The sequence below is a fragment of the Microtus oregoni genome, unplaced genomic scaffold (genome assembly GCF_018167655.1).
Source record: "Microtus oregoni isolate MIOR12 unplaced genomic scaffold, Mior012 000008F_ref0000371, whole genome shotgun sequence".
Taxonomy (NCBI): domain Eukaryota; kingdom Metazoa; phylum Chordata; class Mammalia; order Rodentia; family Cricetidae; genus Microtus; species Microtus oregoni.
This window is the reverse complement of record NW_024543067.1, coordinates 15,650,178-15,672,715: the sequence shown is the minus strand read 5'-3', so window position 1 is coordinate 15,672,715 and position 22,538 is coordinate 15,650,178. Positions and strand designations below refer to the sequence as shown.

The following is a 22,538-nucleotide window of genomic DNA, read 5'->3' as shown; positions in this document are numbered from 1 at the left end:
GAGGGGGCAGATTTCAGAGAGAAGAAAATGTTTTGTTTTGTTTTTTTTTTTTTTTGAGCCATATTAACATTTTTATGTCTTAACTAAGGTTTCCAAAAATACTGATGACATAAATCCCTGTTTTGACACCGAAAGGACCAAAGACTCATGAAACTGAGGCGTATCCTTTTTGAAGACAGAGCATACTCCTGGAGTGTGCTTAGGCACCGGAACCAAATTCCCAGGAAGAAGGCAAGAGGTGGTGTGCTGCTCTCGGGCACCGCCCCCATGCCCGCCCCATCCCGCTGGAGCCAGAGCGCCAATGCTCGCGAGAGCCCTGCCGGCTTCCACGTTTGCCACGTTCCAGAGAACCAAGGCAGACTAAAAAGCCACATGCCGCTCGAGCTTCGCAGCCCTTGCGCAGCACCAGACTTGCTTCGGCCTGCAAAGGGCTGGGGAGTGGGGGGAGGGAAGAGGGTAGCCGGCCACACCTCCTCCCAGAGGTCCTCTTGATTGGCTCGCATTGCCGTCCTTCAGATATGGTGGGTGGGCCGAGGCTTGCGGGGGCGGGGCTGAGGGCCGGGTGGCTGAGCACTCTTGGCCGCTGAGGGAGCCGCAGGCTGGACGCACGCGAGCCTAGCTGCGCCGCCTCACTCTGGTGCAAATATTCCGAGGCGCGGTGAGGACGGTGGAGGCTGAGGCGTTGCTGCAGAGTCGCGGATACCCGGTGTCCCTAGCGCACTCAACAAGGCCCCCGTTCTTTGCAGTCCCCCGAGAAGCTCGCGATGGCCCCACGCAAGAACGCCAAGGGCGGCGGCAGCCACAGCAGCGGCAGCACCAGCACCAGCACCAGCAGCAGCAGCGGTAGTGGCTCGGGCAGCGGTAGCCCAAGCACGGGTAGCAGCCGCAGCAGCAGCAGCCCCGGGGCTCGGAGAGGTCAGAGTCCCCACAGTCGGGATGGGAGGCGGGCGGGAGCCAGGTGGGCGCTGCAGGTCTGGTCTGGTGACCAGTTTACTGCACCTCTCCATCCCCAGCGTGGCTCCTGTGCGCGCGGGGCGAGGCCGCGCTCACCGGGCGGGGAGGTGGAGAAGCGGGGCTCGTCCGAAGGGACCCCAGCAACCGCCTCGGGTCTCCAGGACGCAGGCTGCCCGAGGTCATTGCGCAGCCGTTTCTTGTCTTTCCCAGTGGAAACTGGGTGTAGAGGACCCTTTATCTTCTCCTTGCAGATTTCGGGGCGCTTGACCCTGAGCCAAAGTCAGGGAAAGTAAGTTCCTGCCTGCCAGGCCAGCAGCATTGAGTAGCAGCTTGGAGGAGTGTGTTTTCAGGGGCTGGGCTGGGAGTGAATGCATCGTTCTTGCAAATTATTTTAAGGAATTTTATTTGGATTTCTTAACACGTATTGTGTTTGCCTTTTAAAATAAGAAGTGATGTCATAAAATATTGTGTGTGCGCGCGCGCGTGCGCGCGCGCCTTCTTTTCTCAAAAAAAAAAAAGACTGGGTATTCACCTTTCTTTATGTGCTTATGGCAGACTGGCGAACAGATGTTTTAAATCTGTTTCGTGTCATATTTCATCGGTTCTCGGGTTCTTTTCTATTTCCTTTGACTCATATTTAGAATACTGGAACTGGAATACACATGTGTACTGAACGTGAGCTCTCAATTTCGCTAGAAATGATTTAGATTCTGTGTCGTGGCCTACGTGCAGCCCATTATTATGTGTCAGGAAAATACGTCGCATGGTTATAGTATCTGTCAGGAAAATAGACGAGGTAACTGTGGTTTTTTCTTCATAGCACTTACTGCCTTGTTTATCTCCATGCGTACTCTGCCCTGTCCTTTCTCTTTCCTCAAGTACAATAGTTCTGTTCCATAATAGCTGTTCAGTAAATATTTGATTAGAAAAACGAATGAATGAATGAATGTAAGTGGGGAATGCAGTGCAGTTAAATCCTGTGTACAGATTAACATTCTGAGAACTGTTTGTATTCCTAATGGGAGGAACTCTATGTACACAGTTCAAAGTTCAAGGCCACTGTAGAAATTAATTCACCTTTTGTACAGGTAAAAATGACACTCTGGTTCTCTGGCCCCTAAGTCAGCTGACCTTACACGGGTAGCACCGCTGTGGCTGTGCATATGAACTGTATGAATGAGAAGAGACTCCTGCATGTTTACGTCCAAAAGAGAAAGCTAATGAGCAAGGTTTTAATGTGAGGTTTCCTGTAGCTACTTACTAGTGAAGTGTGTCTTCTTTGCTGCTCTCCTGGGAGCTTTGTGCCTGCGTGGGAAGTGCTCTACCCACTGGGCTACATCTCCTATCCTTCTTCCTATTACTTTTTCATGTACAGAACCCTGGAGTAGAGCACTGATGGCTTCCAAGGAAGTCACTGTTGAGGCCTGTCACTGGTATGAATGGGCACAGAGACTGTGCTGCTTTTTCTTACCCTTGCGATAAATGGACTGTTGCAACTGCCTGCCGATAGGTTTAGAAAATGCTAGGATGTGTAGGAACTTATTTTATCATATTGTTCAATATGATATTTTAGAGTAAATCCAAGTGTCTTCAGTTGTCAATATTTTAATACACTGCTTCCTTAACTATAATGGAGCACAGTCTGAATGAAATACCTGTGCTCTAACCCCTCCCTCTAAATCCAAGCCCTCATTGTGTAGAGTGGATTATTCTTCCCAGGTTATTATTTTAAGTAATACTGAGTTCTGACTGTGGGCGGAGAAGGCACCAGCAGTGGAAACTAAGATTCTTTCCAGAGTGCTGCACAGCTACATCAGAGCGAGCAGGTGTGGTTCTGTCTTCTCATAGCAGGGTACAGCTGGAAGATAAACAGGCTACCGAAAGAACAGTTAGCTTTATGTGGTCCCTGAGATAGGGACATTGGGACATGCAAACCAGGCCTGGCTGCTGGAGAGTTAGTTCAAATGTTCAGATAATGGTGACATTGCTGTGACATTTGGAGCCTTCTAGTTACATAAGGTGAGACAATGCTTAAGAGTTACATTGTTCAGTCTGTGGAAATGCAGGTAGGATGGAAGAACTCTGGGTTTCTTTTGCCCATCGTTATACCACGCTGCTGGAATCTTGGGCTTCTAAACAGAATGTGTGGTATCCTATATGGGTTGGGAGTTTAACTAGTTTATCAAGTTTTCTTCCAGCAGTGTCTAAGGTATAGTACAGGTCATTGCAGAAACTTCGGCTTCTGTCTTTAACTCATTGGCCTTTGGCTAGAATATGCTTGAAAGAGCACATTAGTGAATTTTACTTTGAAAAGTAAACACACTAAGTTCTTAATATTGAGAATCCGATGTCAATGGGGACATTGGTCACATGACTCATTAGTTCTTGGATTTTTATGTTAAAGTATGGTGTGGGGGATGGGAGATAGTGTGGGGGATGGGAGGTAGAAAGAAGTACTTTAAAGTAGGCTTCTGTTTTCATTATGTTTAACTCATTTGAGAAGTGATAAAGTCGATTTTCATTTTCCATTTTCCAGTCTCACTCCTTAGAATACAAAGGAAGGAGTGTTTGGGCATCTTACCTTTAACTTGCATTTCAAATGATATTTGTATGGACAGTTGGGGCCAGGAAAAGCCTTTATGGTTACCAATTGGGAAAGCTTTTGAGGAAGAGGGCTCATGGGAGACTTTGGGCTCCTGATGTAGTACAGAGGAGCTGGCCCCCGCTGTCCCCACCACTGCTCCCATTCTCTTAACTTGCCACCCTCTGCCTGTTTTGCCTGCGACTTGCTTCTGTCTTTCCACTTCCCAGAAGGTGTCGCTGTAGAACACGTTCCCCTGCCCAACCAGAAGGTGTCGCTGTAGAACACGTTCCCCTGCCCAACCTGAGGCTTCGGATTATATAAAGGCAACTAGGTTTTAAAATCATTTAATAAGCGTGGACTTTCCCAGAGATCCTTATCTGTTGTTGTTTCATTCTTTCATGATAGCTAACAGATTTTGAAATTTAGTAATAAGAGTTTGTGTGGAACAACTTCCTTGAGACGTATGGAGAAGGAACTCAATCCATATACTTAGAAGATAGACTCACACACTCATTCGGTGCATTTTGCTTGTTTGGAAATGTGGTTCTGAATTTATCCTCTTGCACCTCTGTATGCTTTCCGTGTCTCTTGGGTTACTCATGTGTTCCATGTGCTGCTGCGTGTCGTCTGGCTTCCTTGAAGGAAGTGCTTTCTGGTGCAGCTCTTTTTCTTAACCAGGGCAATCAATCAGTTCAGGCCAGTGGCTTACTCCTCTCCCAGCCATTTAAGGATGGAAAAAAAATAGGGATTTCATAATTTTCCCACTACAAGAATTGTATGTTTTTGTTGTTCCGGTAGCAGCATTTTTTCTAGCTTGATCAGATCATATGAAATCAGGTTCTGTAAAACGCTCTGAGGGAATTCTTTACAACCATACCATGGGCTGGGAAATAAGGAGCTACATTCCAACCCTGTACCAATGCCATCTGTCCCACAGAGATTATCAGAAAATAAGTAGATAAGTGTTACATTTGCAGCTCATTGATATGAATAAAAGCTTTTGTGAACAAGCTTCTTTATTTCTTGTTAGTATTAGATATTTTATTCATGTGCTGTTAATCCCAAAAAGGAACAACAAAAGTCGTTTTTTTTTTTTTTTTTTTTTCCTCATGAAAGGCAGTCCAGTTTAAAACAAACAATCTGATAGCCGGGGCTCCTATTTAGTTAAGCAACATGTGATAAGTTTCTCTGATATCACTAATCTTGCTATATTTACTCACTGTTTTGCTTCCTGGTTCTGATAGCCTAAGACAATTTGATGGCCTTGATGTGTGGTACAGACGGCCCTATGCTCATAGTAAGAGATAGTGCAGAATCTGAGAGAATACAAAATATACATCTCTCTTGAAAGTCTGTAATATTGTTATTTTGTAACATGTTAGTTTCAAATAAAAGATGCTTTTGCAGTAGATTATATTGTAACTTTCTGAAGCACATAAAACGGTTTTGTAAGTGTTTTGTTCAGCTGCCTTCCTTCAAATTCCTATCTGCCGGCTAATCTCTTAGAGTTTTGTAACTTTCTGTGTCTTAGTAGAACTCAGATACAATTTGATCTTTTTGATGCTCTTCCAGCTACTGATGTCATGTCATGAGAAGTACTTGGCCTGCATCTTGAGTATGCTGCTTCTACATCCCCAGCAAGTACAAAGTACAAAAGACTGTTAAGTAAATTCCTTTTAGTAGAAACTGTATTTATAGCTGGATAAGACCAAGGCATTCTCCTGGGATTTTGCATAGTAGGATGCTTAGAGATGATAGTAATATATAGTGCATCTCAGAGTAGGAAAGTAGTTCATAATTCACCATAAAAGGACAATATTTGAAAATAGGATGTTTTTACCTGATTTACTTATTATGCATATTGAAACATTGTAAGGTACTCTATTAGTACCTTACATTTTTAATAGAGGACAAGAAGGAATGGTGGGAAGTAGCAACCGTGGAAAAATGATTGTTTTTACAATTTCCAGGCTTTCTATAGAGAAGTAAGTGAGTCTTTTAAATGCCACTTGGCGTGTTTGAAGAGATAAAGGGGGCTTGAAGATTGTAAATACCATGCAGTTGGATCCATTTCGATAATTAGGTATAGTGACACCTAGGTTGTAGATGGCGAGCTGGTTTACCCAGCAACCAGCTCTAACTACAGAATTAGTAGAAGAGGTTTTACAGCTTTGCAAACGTGAAAAAAAAATACTTTTTTTAGCCATTAGTGTGTATGGCTTTTCTGTAGTAGTTAAAAATAACTAAAAACAAAAACTGTATGTCAGTAGAAGCCATTTACAGTTGACCAGGATAATTTGAGGAAAGCTTCAGCTTTCTGTCTCTGAACTGGTGGTGTCTGGCTAATTCCCTGTCTTCTGCCCCAGTGTCTAGCTGTTGAGCACGGCCCTCATGGGTGGCATATGCCATTCTGACTGAACATATACCTCTTCCATTCTACAGAGTCTCCATTTCTAGGCTAGAGATGAGATGCTCATGCCCACTGTCCCGCTGTAGTGGTGAATTCTGGAGTTCAGCACATGAATTCTCTTTTTTGGTTCTGGTATGCTGGGAGCCAGCGTGGTACTTTATCAGTCATTGGAATGGCTTTTACTTTTATTCTTGTGTTCCTCTGGTGTTCAGATGTTCAAGCATTTGTTCTGCAGTGGACATTTTGTTTATCAGGGATGTAATTTGGTTCCTTTCAGCTGCTGTTCTTATCCTTTCTTGGCAAGCCATTGAATGGGACTTCATTCTGATCAGGCTGATTATTACCAAGGACAAACAAGTTCACCTAGTAGACCCAGCTTTAAAAGGAAGTGTTCTAGGAGAGGTGCTGAAGGCTGCAGGGTGTCTGTCCCCCTGGTTGTGAGATGCAGAGAAGCTTGGCTTCTCCCACCAGTACCACCTCCCACTGTGGGTAGTTTCTCTGCTCCAAAGCAGAGATTGGTATGAAAGGGGAAGAGAATGTTGTGCACTGGCAGAGAACAGCCTCAGCAGCAGACCCGGCGAGCTCTTGCTGGATTTGGAGAAATGTTGGCTCCTTTCCTATGTGTATGCCCACAGACCTAATCCAATGACTCATTCATAATGGAAGACAGCCAGGGTGGCCTTAATTTTAAAGTGGAAGAATATTGTTTGATGAAATAATTTTATTCCATGGCCACCATTGCTGTAATTACTTTTGCTTCTGTTTTCCATAGGCTTCATAGGCATTTCTGCCCACCACGAAGTAATTGTTATTATGCTATGCCTATTGTATTTCTTATGTCACACATGCTTCTATGCTGAGTGTTAGTCCCATGGTCTGTCTTAATTCCAGTTATTCTGAAATGGCATACTGGAAAGCCTTTTCAGTCTTAGTTTCCCATGCACATTTTATTTAGGAATAATTTCTTTTACATAAACCAAAGTTATTGTCAATAAACAAATGTTTTTTGGAAGGATATATAGCATTGAATTTTGCCTTTTCATTCTTTGAATCAAATGAATTTTAATAAGCTACTTCTGGCTTCATTTTTAAAATGGTGTCAAACCCTTGCTTTTTGAAAGTACCAACTTTCATTTCGTACATTAAACACATCTGTGCTGCTTTTAGATCTGTACTTATTGAGATGTTATTTTAAGAGTATCTACTGTACGTGTCAGGAATAAACCATTCTCAACTTGTGGATTTTCTTCTGTAGTATCACTTCTTAGCCATTCTTACACATTTATTGATCATCATTCTTTTAATGCTCCTCTAATTTATATTATACAAACTATAAAGTATTATATTGACCATTACATGCTAAATACTTATATCTAGTATTTATATATGTATATATTATTAAAATACACTTACTATTATATATATATATTTATATTAATTTAAGGTGAAAAATATTTTATTATATGTTCACATGTATGTCTGTGTACCCTATTCATGCCTGGTGCCTGTGGAGGCCAAAAAAGGGCATCAAATCTCTTGGAACCAGAGTTACACAGTTGTGAGTACCATGTGGGTGCTGAAAATTGATCCTGGGCATTTAGGAGAGCAGCCAGTACTCTTAACCACTGGACCATCCATCTGTTCAACACAAGATTTCTCTTTGTTTAATTCATTCTCTCTCTCCCTCTCCCCTTCTCTCTCTCTTTCTCTCGAGTGTGTGTGTGTGTGTGTGTGTGTGTGTGTGTGTGTGTGTATGTGTGTACTGAATGCATATTACCCCGGGGACCAGCAGAGGGCATCAGCTCCCTTGGAGCTGGACTTTCAGGCGTTTGTGAGTAGCCTGGCATTGATGTTGGGAGGCAACCTCAAGTACTGTGAAGAGCAGGAGGAGCTCTCTATCATCAAATGTGAAACATTTTATTGCTGACATGAATAAAAACTGCTCAAGAAGCCTGTCCCCTTCCATATAGAAGTATGTGTATGTCTGTTTAACATGCAGTAAAAGCGCTGTGACTTGGTTCTTGATTGGCGTATCTACCATTGTGAATTCCAAGTCTTCATTTCCATAGCCATAGTTTCGCACAGGTGTGTGTGCCTCCTCCAGGTGAACAGTCCTGCTGAGACCGCTGCTCTTTTTGTGCTCTACCTTCCAAACTGCTGCTCTTTCTCTACCGGTTCGCCCGTTTTTTTATATGTGTCTGAATTTTCTTCCATGACATGAAATTAGATTAGAATCGCTGGGTCAGAGCATATACATACATACATTAGCCTCTTTTGGGTACTGCCATTTTATTTAACACATAGTGGTTGCTTGAATTCACATTCTACATATAATGAATCACAGTTGTTACCTTTATTGTTGCCACCCTTGGTAAAGTTTAATGTTTGTAAGTTTGGTGCACTTTTAAGTATTCTCACATGGCTACCATTTGCATTTTCCTGGTTTCTAGTAACACTTGACATTTTTGTTTCTCCTGACTCTGTTGCTCTTGCATATCGCCTATTCCCTGGTGTGTTTAATTTGCCCGTGTGCTTGTATTGATTTGTAGAGTTTCACAACCCCAAGCCTTGTGCTAGCTTGAGTGGCAGTTCAAGGCCTTCTCTAGTCCTTCATTGATTGTTTACATTGCCATTTCCTGGGCTATACTTTATTCAACAAAATTATTTAATTTTAATGAGGCAATAATAGAATTTTTCTGTGTTCTACTTTATGGGCTTTTGTGTTTTATAGCATCGTTTGTAACAGAGATGATGACAGTTCCTTTTAAGTGAGATCATAAAATACCTGAAATTTCGCTCTTTTGCGTTTGGATCTCTTCAGACCTAGGTGTTGATTTTTATTGTGTATGAACTGTTAAAGTGGGGGATCTATTTTAGATATCTTTTACCAAGTAGATAAGGAACTGTTCTGCAGTTAGTGTTCATACAGACGCTGCAGAACCAGATCTCACCTGTTTCTAAGCCTGGCACCGTGTTCCAGGAGGGGAGGCTCATGTCACTGAGTGTCCTTTTGCTGTGTGAGAGGCTCTGTGTCTGGAAGGACAGACCACTCTTCCTTTTCACTGTCGTTCTTGCATTTGGGCAGCTTCCGAATCTGTCCTTTGTTTTGTACAGCTAGCGTCTGATTTATTGTGTGACATGAGAGCTTCTCTTTTCATTCTTTCTCTTTGGTGTTCTGTGTACGTCTCGTACCTTGATAGCGATTTCTTTCCTTAAATTTGGGGAATTTATCTTAGAATTTTGTTGAAAATGTTTTCTGTGCTTTTGGCCTTGGTTTTCCTCCTACCCATGCGATTCGTAGGTTTGGTCTTTCTGTAGTGTTCCAGAGTTTCTGCCTTTTCTGTCCTGGACATTTTAGATGTAACTTTTTCTTTGCCCAAATGATCCAAATTGTCCACCTTACCCAGGCCTGAGATTCGCACTTCCACTTGATCCCTTCTGCTGACGAGGCTTTCCATTGACCTTATTTGACTTAGCGAATTTTTCATGTTTTTAGTTTTAATTTTTTTGCCATGTTTTGTTCAGAAATTCTGTCTTTAAGAAATTCTATTTCCATATTTTAAATTATTTGTTTTATTTCATTCAAACATTTAGTTTTTTGCAGTCTTCATTTTATCAATTATTTGTTTCCTCTTTGAGTTGCTTAATCATTCATCTGTCTGTCTATCATCTATCTATCTACATCTATCTATCTATCTATCTATCTATCTATCTATCTATCTATCATCTATCTATCTACATCTATCTATCTATCTATCTATCTATCTATCTATCATCTATCTATCTACATCTATCTGTCTATCTATCTATCTATCTATCTATCATTTATCTATGTATCTATCTATGTATCTATCATCTATCTATCTATCTATCTATCTATCTATCCATCCATCTATCTTTTTCCATCCCCACCAGGCCACAGTTTCTCTTCCCTCCTCTCCTTCCAGACCCTCCCCAAAACTCCCTGTCCCCACTCCCCAATTCACTCCTTCTCTGTTTCTGTTTAGCAAAGGTCAGGTCTACTATGGGTATCAATTAAACATGCCTATCAAGTTACAGTAAGACTAAGCACCTCCCCATGTATTAAAGCTGGGCAAGGCGACAGAGTATGAGGAGTAGGGTCCCCAAAACCTGTGAAAGTGTCTTTGTTCTTTTCAGTCTTAGAGGAACCGTTGTTATCTAGAAGGAATAAATGAAGACATTCTGCCTTTTTCTAGCAAGTCAAGTATAGGTGTTACGTAGATATCAGTATCACATTGTGGGAATTTATGTATTTTTAGTTTAAGAGTTTTGGCAAATCGCCCTTCTCTCTCCAAGCCCTGTTTGATCATGTTGAGCTATCCTTTATACATGACTTTATTTGCTAATACTGTACACATGGTTTTATTGCTAATATTGTACACATGGCTTTAATTACCAATGCTATACAATGCTGTTATTGCCCATATGTCTTTATTTGCTAATTTGTGCTTACAGCTTTATTTTTAATATTTTGTTTTTGCTTTTGTATCTGCTCATGATGAATGCAGGTCTATAATTTTAAATTTTTTTCTTTTATGCTGACACCCCTTCCCCATTTCTCCTTCCCTTCTTTGCCTCGTTACTAATTATGCTTAGAATTTAATATTTCCTCTGCATTTATTGAAATTAAATGTATGGGGTTTTTTTAGTCGGTAAATTAGAACTATGTTTAATTTACCCTTGCATTTGAAGGGAAAACCCAACCTAGTAATTTTTTATATAAATCCCCGAGTCTTAAGATTGTTTAGATTTATTGTTATTTTCACACCCTAGGTATGCTTTATTAAGTTTATTATGTGCACTTTTTCTTTGTAAGATTCTGACCATCTGCAGGCACCTGTGCAGGGCGAGACTGTTTGTCACCGGGCATGTGCTTTCCTTGTCTCCACTCGACCACCTGTTCTTCCCTGCTCTTGTAGTGATGCCTTGGAGTAGGTGCATTGCTTTGTTCAAACTGCACTTAATTCTTTGTGAGTGAAACACAGTATTTATTTTCTTGAACTTATAAGATTTATTTTGGCTTTGGCCGATTAGTCTATCTGTGTCCAGTGCACAGAGAGGCCTAGAGTACTTGGCACGAATCTAAAACATAATTGTTAAGTTTTTATTGCCCTCGTAGCAGTCTTAGTAGATGTTTGTGCCAGATGTCATACAGTGTTAACAATTATGGCTCCAAGATTTGGAAATTTGAAAAAGCTGATGTAGAAACAAGCATCGGTGAGCATAGACTAAGAGCGCATAGCGAGGTGCCGCCCAGTGGGCTGCGAAGGAGAAGGGCTGGGGTCCAGAGCGGTGTACTGGAGTCTTTTATAAACTAAGCTAATAAGCTGAGCTCTTTCTTTCTGGGATTACTCTTTTCTTATTCATCCATCTCAAATGTCTCACTGTTCACAAAAGAATTCTAAAAAATATTCTGTGTCTTTATTAGCATAAATGCTACACCGTAGATAAAACCAATATAAGAAATGCAGGTAGCTCAAGAACAAGAACCCTGGTCCACACTCATTTCACCTCGACAATGATCTATCTATGATTTGTGTACAGCGAATCTCCAGTTCTTTGAGCTCCACCATATCACTGCCCTTCCTTTGTGTCAGGTGGCTCCTGTGCTCTGAACTTCATTGGTGACCCAGGGCTCGTCCATAGCATCCCTTAGTGACCCAGGGCACCATCCACAGCATCCATTGGTGACCCAGGGCACCATCCACAGCATCCCTTAGTGACCCAGGGTACCGTCCACAGCATCCATTGGTGACCCAAGGCACCATCCACAGCATCCATTGGTGATCCAGGGCACCATCCACAGCATCCCTTAGTGACCCAGAGCTCGTCCACAGCATCCATTGGTGACCCAGGGCACCATCCACAGCATCCCTTAGTGACCCAGGGTACCGTCCACAGCATCCATTGGTGACCCAGGGCACTGTCCACAGCATCCCTTAGTGACCCAGGGCACCGTCCACAGCATCCCTTTATATAAAGCAGGGCACTGCTTATCCCTAACCTGGCGTTGTCGCTTGTCTCCCAGAGAACTATCCTCTTTTGTTTCCTACAAGAAGCATTTCTTGGTTTTAGTCTTCTTCACTTAACAAAAAGAGAATGAAGTCCACAGAAGCCTGCTGCCTTTCTCCTCTACTGTGTTGCCAGTGTGTGCTAGGAGCTCCTTTTCTTGTCTTCAGGTCTTCTGACCAAAGCCAACAGAGACTAACTAAGACCTGAATGCACTGGGCTCTGTTTCTTTGCTCCTGGGGGATCGTCTTTCCAGTACTTTCCAATAGGATATCTAATTCTATGGGTTGGCGTGTTTTCCTGAGCTATAGAAGCAAATAATACCAATAATGGTACAGAGCATAAAATTGCTGCTACTTACCAAGTGATGACGGTGTGTATCTAATATCTGATTTCATAGTTACTGCGTCTCTTTTAGTAGAGGAGGAAATGGAAGGCTAGACAAATAGTGGAGCTGGGGTCTGGATCCCAGGGCTGACCCCGAAGCTGCTGTGGCCGGAACATTACTTAGCCCACTTGTGCCAACTTTCACGCCAGCCTGCTGTGTGGCAGGTTTTGTGAAACAGAACCTTGATTATGGGTTCTTATTGAAAAGTTCTAGTAGTTCCCCCAAGTTGTTGAGAATAGCTGTGACTCCCAGGCAGGAGGCCTCCTGCTGCTCTCTCTGGCTGTCCTGCCTCCACCCTTGTTACAGCCCTGTCCACAACATGCAGTCTCTCTACATGCTTGCTGAGCATTTGCACAGGGAACTTCTGCATCAGCCCCATGCTCGCTTTTTTTTCTGGCTGATGCCCGTGCATTTCAACACCCAATTCCCCCAACCAGTTTATAAGAAAGAATTTGTTATGGCCCGTTTTGAGCCTGTGGTTTGCGTAAAGTTCATCAGAGTTCCTGACAAGGTTTGCTAGGCGCCCTGCCCCCGCTAACTGGCAGCTGTTGCAAGCTTGTCTTCAGAAAGTCACAGGTAGTCTGCTCTGTGACAACCTTGGTCAGAGAAGGGGTGGTCTCAAGCTCCAGACTATTAATGAGGCTCAGTGTTCTAAACCAGTAGGCTGGGGAAGGAGGCAAGTCCTGACCTATGGGAGGAGAGGACGAATTACTTGTGAGCAGGAGCCTTACTTAGCAATACAGCCACAGTGCCTTTTCCTGTGTGCCGTCCCTTCTGCCCAGCAGCTTATAAAACAGCTTCATTTACACTTTTCTCTTCAGCTTGGCATTGTCTCCCTCAGGTTTCCCCTACTCTTCCCTCACCAGCTTCCTTTAGACCAGCTCTGCTAACTCCGTTAGAACTTGAATGGTTTCTTCAACAGATGTAAATTCAGTCAACAAAATTGTCTCCAGCTGGACTGAACCCACATAGAAACTCAAGCTCTTCTTCTTGCTAATTTGGATAAATCACCAAAGCTTTCCAAATGTTTCTCAACCTTTCTCCATCTTCATAGGAAGAGGACACTTATGTCAGAGTATTGAACTTCAACGTGACTCGATAATTTCACAAATATAGTTACCATATCGAATCTCTATCCTGTTTGATGATAAGGGCACCGATGGTAGGAACAGAGACCAGATGAAATTGTTTTTATCCAGAAGCAAAGTGGAGGTGGAGCTGGCCCCAGATGTGCAGGGATCATTGACTCGAAGTGTCTCCTATGAACCTCTTCTGCTTCCTGGCTCCTTGTGGGGAACTTAGGAGGGAAGCAGCTGCAAGCAGTGAGGAGGAAAATGAACAAGGCGTCTTGAGTTTTCCTCAGAGCTGGACTGGCTACTTCTCCTGGCTGACTTGGACTACGGTTCTTGTGTGATCTAGGCTGTAGAATACCCCCTGGGATGGATTAGGTAGGCAGTGCAGCCACTGGTACAGCCGCTCAGCTCTGCTGCTGTGGCCTGGAAGCAGCCATGGTCAAGAGAGCCAGGAGGTGAATGGAACCATGAGGCAGTAAAACCTGATTATGGCCACTGCAGTTGAATCTCCCATAAATCTCACATTATGAAATGTTTTTCTCTGACTTCCTTTTAACTGTTCTAAAAGTGAAACCATGCTTAGTGCCTGGCTCATACCAAAACCCAAACAAATACCAAAACCCAAACCCAAAAACATTGGAACTTGGTCATAGTCTAGTTTGGTTTAGAATACTGCAGAGGCCAGGGGTTGCTGTAGCGTGGATAGCATGTGTTTTGGTATCCGGTGTTAAGCAGCTTCCTGGGCAGGCTGGGTCCTCTGCACTCTTGGTGTGTTAGTATTGAGCTCGAAAGCAGGTGCTCAGCTCACAGGAAGGTTGGTGACACTGGCATGAACACACACAGATGAACATTCCTCTCTTCAGTCCGAAAGGACGCTGAGGTGAGAGAGGGCTGGCTGTGCTGTTTTCTGTTTTGCTTTTGATACCTTAAGTTCTCAAGAATGGCATTTATGGGGGATTTCTTAGGTTTGTGCTCTAGGCAAAAACATAGAAATCCTATTGATAAGTATCCGAGGTAAACAGAATTCTAAGAACATGTGTGCTTCATAGGTACAGAGAACTGTTTCGGTGGACAGGTCAAGTCCATTGGGTGTTAGAATGTTTAGACAGCATGCTGCAGGTTTCCATCATCTTCTCAGGTCCTGTCCACAGGAAGCTGTTCAGTAGTAACAGAAGAGGGATTCCTGGCACTCTTTTATCCACACTCGTGTGTGTGTGTGATGCTTCACTTATTTGCAAAGTTTCAAATTCCCTTTTTATTTTTAACCGTGACTCAAAAGAATGGGCTAAAATTATTCATGTAAATACTGAAGTGTGGAGTCATCTGATGAGTCCCCCCCCTTTTTGGTTTCCTATTTTTAAGTTCCTTTGTAAGAGTTATGAGTATTTTCTTTTTGAAGCTAAGATTTGCCAATTTCCATTAGATGATTCCAGTTTAAAAGGTGGATATTTTAAGTGTTATAAAGAGTGGTTTTTATTAGTTAGCACTCGAGAATTCTGTACATTGGAAATTCAGTGGTGTGATTTTCCCCAGCTGGCTGCTTGTATCCTGCTCTCCTGTTTGTCTTTTCTCTGAGGAGCACAGGTTTCACGGCCTTTCAGTTCCTCTTCCTTGGCTTGTAAGTTAAGTTGCCTTTCTGATTCACAGGATGGGGCTTTAGAGTTGTTGCCTTTCTGATTCACTACCGTAGCACGGGACAGGGATTTAGAGTGTTTGCTGAATAAATGAATGAACTGATATGTGGGGAAAAATCTATGGAAAACATTTAAAATTTGCCATCCAAAGAGTTATGTTTACATCCTACAATCCATGCTCTTTTACAGAGCTGATCTGTGTTGCCAGTTCGACTTTGATGGTGACCCAGCACTTTTCATGTAAAGCACTATTTTTAGCCCGTTGTTGTCATGGTATCATATTTAAGCACCAGGATTTTGACTGACCACGTGTTAGCGCTTGTGGGTCTTGTATGAAGCCTCAAAAATTGTACTTTGCATCTAGTCAGTTCTTTGTGGGAATTAGGCTCTTGCTGTGAGGATTAGGGCAAAGCGAGTTAGATCAGGAGTGTGGGACATTTTTGAACATGGTGGCTATGTGGGTCATAATTTGGTTCATGATTGGGGTATGTTGGGAAGGGAGCACACACACAGATGGACATGTGTGATAACCAGAGTCAAAACTGTGTGCACGTCTTGTTTCCCAGATATTTCCACATTGCTTTATCATTGGATTGAGACAAAAGAATTTTTATTCTGTTTTAGATTTTTGTGCAGTGAGGTTTAAGGCACCAGGCCCAGTGTGGGCTAAGCCTTTGTGGGTCTCAACCTGAGACCCGTGACCCCTCTGGGGGACAAACATCAGATATCCTATATATCAGATACTTAAAATATGATTCATATCAGTAGCAAAATTAAAGTTATGAAGTAGTAACAAAATAATTTTATGGTTGGGGTTCACCACATCACTAGGAACAGCATTAAAGTGTTGCAGAGTTAGGAAGATTGAGAACCAAAGGCTTTTCTAAAGTTTTAGAACTGTGACCACAACCAGCAGTTCTGAGTATTTCAGCATTGAGAATATAGAAGTCAGAAGAGGCAGGAACCTTTGGGGACAGATTTCTATGTTTGTTAAGGAAAACAAGAAGTAGTTTCAGAACAACTATAAACTGATAATTTCAAAGTAAATTCTGTCAGTAAAAAGTATCCTAAGGTGCCTCACACGGCATCTGTCAACATCTGGAGACACGATGTTTATCAAGTTCAGGATGCTGAAAGCATCATTTTGTTATATATTTGGTAGACATTACACATTGAGCAGGATTCAATGTTGATATTTCTCAGCTTTGCTGGAAATTTTGGGAATGCCCTGGGGTCAAAGGTGTGTAGGCCCAAAACTGTGAGTCCAAAACAAGAGCCTTGTCGGATGGTCAGAGAGTTGACGGGGGTAGCTACGAGTCCTGACTCAGGATGTGATTACTCGGTTCTTTTGACATAAGATAGCTCATACAAGCAGATCCATTCCATCCTGACAGATAGTCAGGATTTGTAAGTGTACTTTTGTTCCTTCTTTTGTAATATGAGGTCACCTGGGGAGTAGTTGCCTTCAGGATGTTGGTCTAGGGTAGCTTTGCTGCCTAAACAACAAAATGCTAATGACTTGATATCTCAGTGTTGAAACAATTAACAGTTCGAGTTGTCCTTTGTACCATGTTAAATAAGTCTTTTGTTACCTTCTTTTTCTTTTGTGTTGGGATGCAAAAGTATATAAAAAATTAAACACAGACAATTTCAGTATTCACTGGAATGCCCTCCTGGCACTATTCTATGGTTTCTGTTTTATTATTTTTCATGTGTCTTTGTATTCTTTACTTAGATTTCTAAAGCCCCACACCACTACCCTAGGGTTTTGTCGAGGCTGGTCCCCGAAATATGGTGCCCAGTGTACATTTATTTGGTAGTAAAAGATTCCTCAAGGGTGTATGGTGCTAGTGGGGAGTGGTGTGTGTGTGTGGTGTGAACCTGTGCTCTGGTCCTTTTTGTCCCCTCTGAGGTGGCGAACCAGCATCTATTTCAACCCAGGTGAATGCTAGTGTAGTGGTTCTTATCTGAAGATTACAAGGGACAATTACTTTTCAAGATGGAAGGATGGATGGACAGAGAACGACGGGCATGAAGAGATGAGGGGAGGAAGCAAGGAGGCCCGGAGGGTGGCCGGGGCCTTGATAATGCTGCATTTTAAGCTGGGCTGATGGAAGTGCAGACTTGGGTTTGTTTTCTGGAATTCTGCCACAGGGCAGTCTATTGGCATCCTTCCAGCCATGGTGCCTCTCTCCACAGCCTCAGCCAGGAGAGCACAGTTTGTTTCTGGCTGCTGTAATCCATAGAAAAGGCTGTGCAGCTCCTTCCTGGCCATCCTGGGGAGCAGCTCCCCATCTCTCCGAGCTGGAGCTGTGGAAAACTGGTAGTGGGTGGATGGAGGCCCTAACCTGTGCTCGGCAATCACTGGACTTCATTCTTCTGTCTTAGTGGTTTGGAGAGCTTTTTCTCCTGTGAGTTTGAGAACCGTTACATTGATGGAGATGAGATGAGGGAATTTGAACAACTTGGCAGTGGTTTGAATGTACTTCCCTCCCAGTTTAGGTACATGAAACACTTAAGTACTGAATTAATTTTTTAAAACCTTTTGATACTGGAAAGTGGGCAGTTTTAGGGAGACAGGCTTTGTATTTTTTTGCCTTCGAAATGTATTAAGACCTAGAAGTCTTCCGTTCCTTCAAGGTTGACCAGAGGAGGGCGTGCTTAATCCGGTACTAGTCAGGCTGAGAGAAGGAAGTCATTCATTATATCCAAAAGTGTAGATTGCCTTCTAGGTGCAAAGGGAATGTTCAGGAATGAGTGACATCTACCCTTCTGTACCTGTACGTTCCCGAAGCAGAAGAAGATTGTCTTAAGCTGTCTATACCTGGATGTGCTGACTGTTGTCAGAGCGTTTAGTAGAGGAGGGGAAGGCCTACTTGAGGCAGAGATGTCAGAGTAGACTGAAGAGAAAACAGTGAGTCAGGGGACAGAGCAGTGACTGTACGTGTGCTGTGTGGTGGCAGCACAGGACATTCCGGGAACAGCCTGGGCAGAGAGCAGAGCACGAGGCCCAATACAGAGTAGGAAAGTGGCGTGGTTTTTTTTTTATTTTTTTATTTTTTTTTTGTGGCTAGACTGTGAAGCAGCTCAGAGGAAATGAAACAAAGCTGAGGTTAGAGAAGCTGTCTGGAGCCAGCGCAACTGATCGCCCGGGCCGGCTTGAAGAGCTTCTATTTCTTCTATTTTATCTTGAGAGTAGTGTGGGGCCACTAAGGATTATATTATTTTCTAAAGAGCTCACCCATAATGGAATCAGGTTAAACACAAGCCATGAAGTTATGTAAAAGTAGTCAGACTGGCGAGTGAGAATTTGGGTTGGGAGGGAACATTTTCTCACCCTGTCCTGTCAGAGCATATACACGGGTTAAGAACAGTCACTGAGACAGATGACCAGGTCCCCGCCAGAGGGCTCAGTGGGTAAGTGTGTGCAAAGGAGCAGAAACCATATAAAAATGGAAGGGAAAACTGATTCTCCAGCGTTATCCTTTGGCCTTCACAGGCACACAGGGACGGGCACTACAGCTCGAAAACTGACAAGGATGCTCAGGCGCCCGGAGAGCCCACATCTTTGCATACCTTTCCTGGTAGCCAGGTGGGAAAACAGACTCACGAACCTTCAGAGCAAGGGTTGAGGGTAAATTCTAAGTTTATTAGAAGTGATGCATGACTCTGACCTTGCAGAGGAAGGGAGGGTGTCAGAGACCTGCTGAGTTGCAGGGTAGCCATTCACAGAGGGCATTTAGGAGACGGTTACCTGGATTGGTAGCTGAAGGGGAGAAATACAGTAACTCTGCAGACAGTAGCTGGTGTGAGCTGTGTTGGTGGGCAGAGGACCAAGCTTAGAATTTTTCATACTTCACAGTCACATGGTGGAGAATGACCCAACCAGGAGAGTGGAAATCAGAAAGCCCAGGGAGTGGTGGAAACGACAGAAGAGTCTGAAGGCAGGGCGGGAAGAAACGGGGAGAGGGAGAGAATTCTGCTAAGAAGTCAAGTAAGTTGGAGCCAGAAAACTTTCCACCTGACTTGATGACGTGGGAATCACTGGTGTGACGTTGGGGAATCTGTGCTGGGGTGTGCTGACGTCAGGGCAGTGTAGACTGTAAGTTGTGAGCAGGAAGTTAGAAGTGAAGTGAAGAATTCTAAGAATTGTATGTGTTTGTGCGCGTGCATGCGCAGGCGAGGGGTAGGGAGGTCGCTCAGTGATTAAGAACACTCACTGCTCTTCCAGAGGACCCAGATTCAATTCCTAGTATCCACAAGGCAGCTCACAGCTGTCTGGAACACAAGTCCTAGGTGATCCAATGTCTTTATCTGGTCTCTGCATGCAGCAGGCACATGTGTGGTACACAGACAGACATGGAGGCAAAACACTCATGCTCATATACATATATACATACATCTGAATATAATTTAAATGTAATATATAAATATGACTTCACACACACACACACACACACACACACACACACACACACACACTAAAGGATCGTACCTGTGAAGAGAAGAAGAGCCCCAGAACAGGGCTGGCCGTGAGGAGGAGTGTTGGGGAAGGCCATGTGGCAAGAGACACAGGCAGAAAGCTAGACTGGTAGTTGGCTCTCTGGAAAGTTGCCTGCTGTTGCTGATGTTAGGTTTCTTGGGGAGTAAGGCTCGAATCTGATAGAATGGACTTAAGGGCAGAGAAGTTTGAGGCATTTTCGCAGACGCGGGGAAGCTGTAATGAGCCGTAGCACCACTGTGGCTGCTCTGGTTGTCAGCGAGGAAGATTGGCCAAGGAGCCCTTCATGCCAGACCAGGGTTGTGAAAAGACTGAGCAGCAAATGTGGCCAGGAGAGGGACATACATGGGGTCCCGGGTTCAGAGAGGTGGGGAGGCAGGTGGGTGTATCAATCATGTGACTATAATGAAACATTGTAGCTAATTTGATTTATAAAGAGGTGAAGTTTGTTGTAATGGTTCTAGAAAGTTCATCATCAGGTTGGGTGTTTCCGTCACCCTGAGCCTCTAGGGAGAGCAGCCAACCGTGGAGCCCTACTTTACAGAGTCAGGAAAACTGAGAGGCCAGGTGGATTCCTGCTTTTGAGAGACACCGCAATAACCCTAGGACTGCTTCCGAGACTCTGCTTCCTGAAGGCCCCACCTCCTCTCGGCATTACCCTGGAGATGTGGATCGGATCAGCTGGGGGGTATCATCCACACTGAAAACACAACTAGTTGGGGGAGTAGAAATAGGAGAGCTATGGAATCTGAAGCAGTCAGCAAGTAGATAGGCTGAAAGAGGAGAGTAAGAAGCTCTAGGTCATCCTAACAGCAGGGCTGCCGTTGCAGAGAATGAGTGGCTGGGGACGAATGAAAGGAAGAGGCCAGCACTGACTGAGAGGCCTCATGGATTTCTACCTGGCAAGTGTTTAGTGACAGGTGCAGCCCGTGGCTCGGGGGATGTGGATCTTGTTTCTTGGGGTCTCAGGTCCCATCAGGTTGATATTAATAGTCTCTAAGTACCCGTTCCAGGTTTGTTCCCGCATGTGGCCGGTGTGGTCTTCCTCCCAGCCGCTGCTGCTTTGATAGTGACCATCAGCTTCGTTGTCTGTGGTGCTGTTGATTTGCCATGCACAAATCCAATTCATTTTTAATAACGTTTAGAAGTATTCTCCTTTACCAAAAATGTTGCTGTCATTACAGTTTCTTGCAATTCTGCATTTACTTCCCCTGCAGTAAATATGTAAATGATTTAAAACAATAACTCCGCAGTTTTCTCCCCTTACCCCACTGCACAGATATTTTTTGTCAAACTAGGGAAGAGAGACATTTTGTAACAATGCTTATTTAACCGTTGAGTAATATCGGAGGAGGAGGAGGAGGCTGACTGTCTTAGTCAGGGTTCCTATTGCTGTGAAGAAACACCACCACCAAAAAGCAAGCTGGAGAGGAAAGGGTTTCTTAGGCTTCCCCAGTGTGGTCCAGCTCTGAAGGAATTCAGGACAGGAACTCAAGCAGGGCTGGACCCTGGAGGCAGGAGCTGAAGCAGAGTCCATGGAGGGGTGCTGCTTACTGACTTGCTTCCTCTTGCTTACTCAGAGGACGTTTTTATAGAAGCCTGGCCCCCAGCCCAGGGAGGGCCCCGCCCACCATGGGCTGGGCCCTGGCTGCCCATCATCACAAATTAAGAAAATGCCCTACAGGCTTGCCTGCTGCTGAGTCTTCTGGAGGCATTTTCTTTCTTTTGTTCTTCCTTCTTTTTATTTATTCATCCTGTCTTTCACATCATACATCTCCATCCCAATCATTTCCATGTCCGTTTGTATTCACCCTCTCCACCCCATAATAAAGTAAGATAAAATTTGAGAGAAAAAAGAAAAATAAACAAAAAAAGGGACCTCATCATGGAAGCTGTAGCTTGACACAGTGATACAGTGAACCCTTTTGTCCATGCATTTACTTGACACAGTGATACAGTGAACCCTTTTGTCCATGCATTTACTTGCAGGTGTTCATTGCAAAGAGTCCTTGGTCTGGTTCAAGGCCTCTGGTTTCTAGCACACTACCAATGCTGGGCGCTCACTGGAACAGCTGTTGGTTATCCTGCTGTTGCCCTGTGCTGTGGAGATCCTGCAGTTTTGGGTTTGGAGGGCCAGTCGCTTCGTGTGCTCCAGAAGATCACCGATGGGGTGGATGTTGGGCTGGGTCAACTCATAACCCCGGTTCTGGGATTGTGCAGTTTCAGGGTTGGTCAGCCTGCCAGCTCTCCCTTGTTCTTACCATCAGGGTGAGCTCTCCTGCGTTATTTTGGCGAGCTCACCCCTCGCAGAGATGAGCAAGGGGCAGAGCCAGTAGTTCTCCCAGTTTCAGGTCCTTAGGGTGGGTCCCCCACACCTACATCTTCAGGGTCCTTTCTACTGTGTTGCACAGGTATGGCTTAGGGGCAGGGGAAGCTCTCCCACTCTTATGATCTCAGGGCCAGCCCTCCCACCTGCCTTGGGCATTGATGAGGGTGGGGGGAAGACATCTCTCCCTTGCCATGCCACTACATGACAGACGAGTAATGGGGACGACTTTCCCATGCTCACCCACACTTTTGCCAATGAGGTTCGTTTTGTTGTGCTTCCCAGATGAGGGGCAGGGCCTGCGGAGGCACTTTCTTAATTGAGGCTCCCTTCTTTCAGATGACTAAATAATTTGTGTAAAACTATCCAGCACATTAACTAACCATAGGGTATATGGTCATGGTTGGGATTAGTCTGCAAGGAATAACTGGATCTGTAGTATTTAGGCTGGCCCTGATTGAATGGCTGTGATTCTTACATTAGTTAACTGATAACTGTCTTGTAGTTTCTAACGTGATGGCCCTAGCACAGCCTGCTCAGGAGCCCCTCAGCACTGGTTATATTGGAGATAAAGAGGATGACCTGGGAGTGAGCAAGCAGATTTCTGCACTGGTTCTGAGTAATCACAGAAAATGTGG

At 44.0% G+C, this 22,538-nt stretch overlaps 1 protein-coding gene across 9 annotated transcripts in view; it reads left to right on the top strand.

Moving 5' to 3' along the window:
- The first annotated feature begins 259 nt into the window (after window positions 1–259).
- Window positions 260–22,538, top strand: part of Asph (aspartate beta-hydroxylase) — a 162,174-nt gene continuing 139,895 nt past the window's right edge. For 2 of the 9 annotated variants that reach the window (XM_041657015.1, XM_041657017.1), the window contains exons 1-2: window positions 260–521; window positions 747–915. In XM_041657015.1, the coding sequence (XP_041512949.1) occupies window positions 519–521; window positions 747–915 (172 nt within the window). In that variant the 5' untranslated portion in view covers window positions 260–518. The other 7 variants (XM_041657014.1, XM_041657008.1, XM_041657012.1 and 4 more) reach the window with 6 other exon arrangements.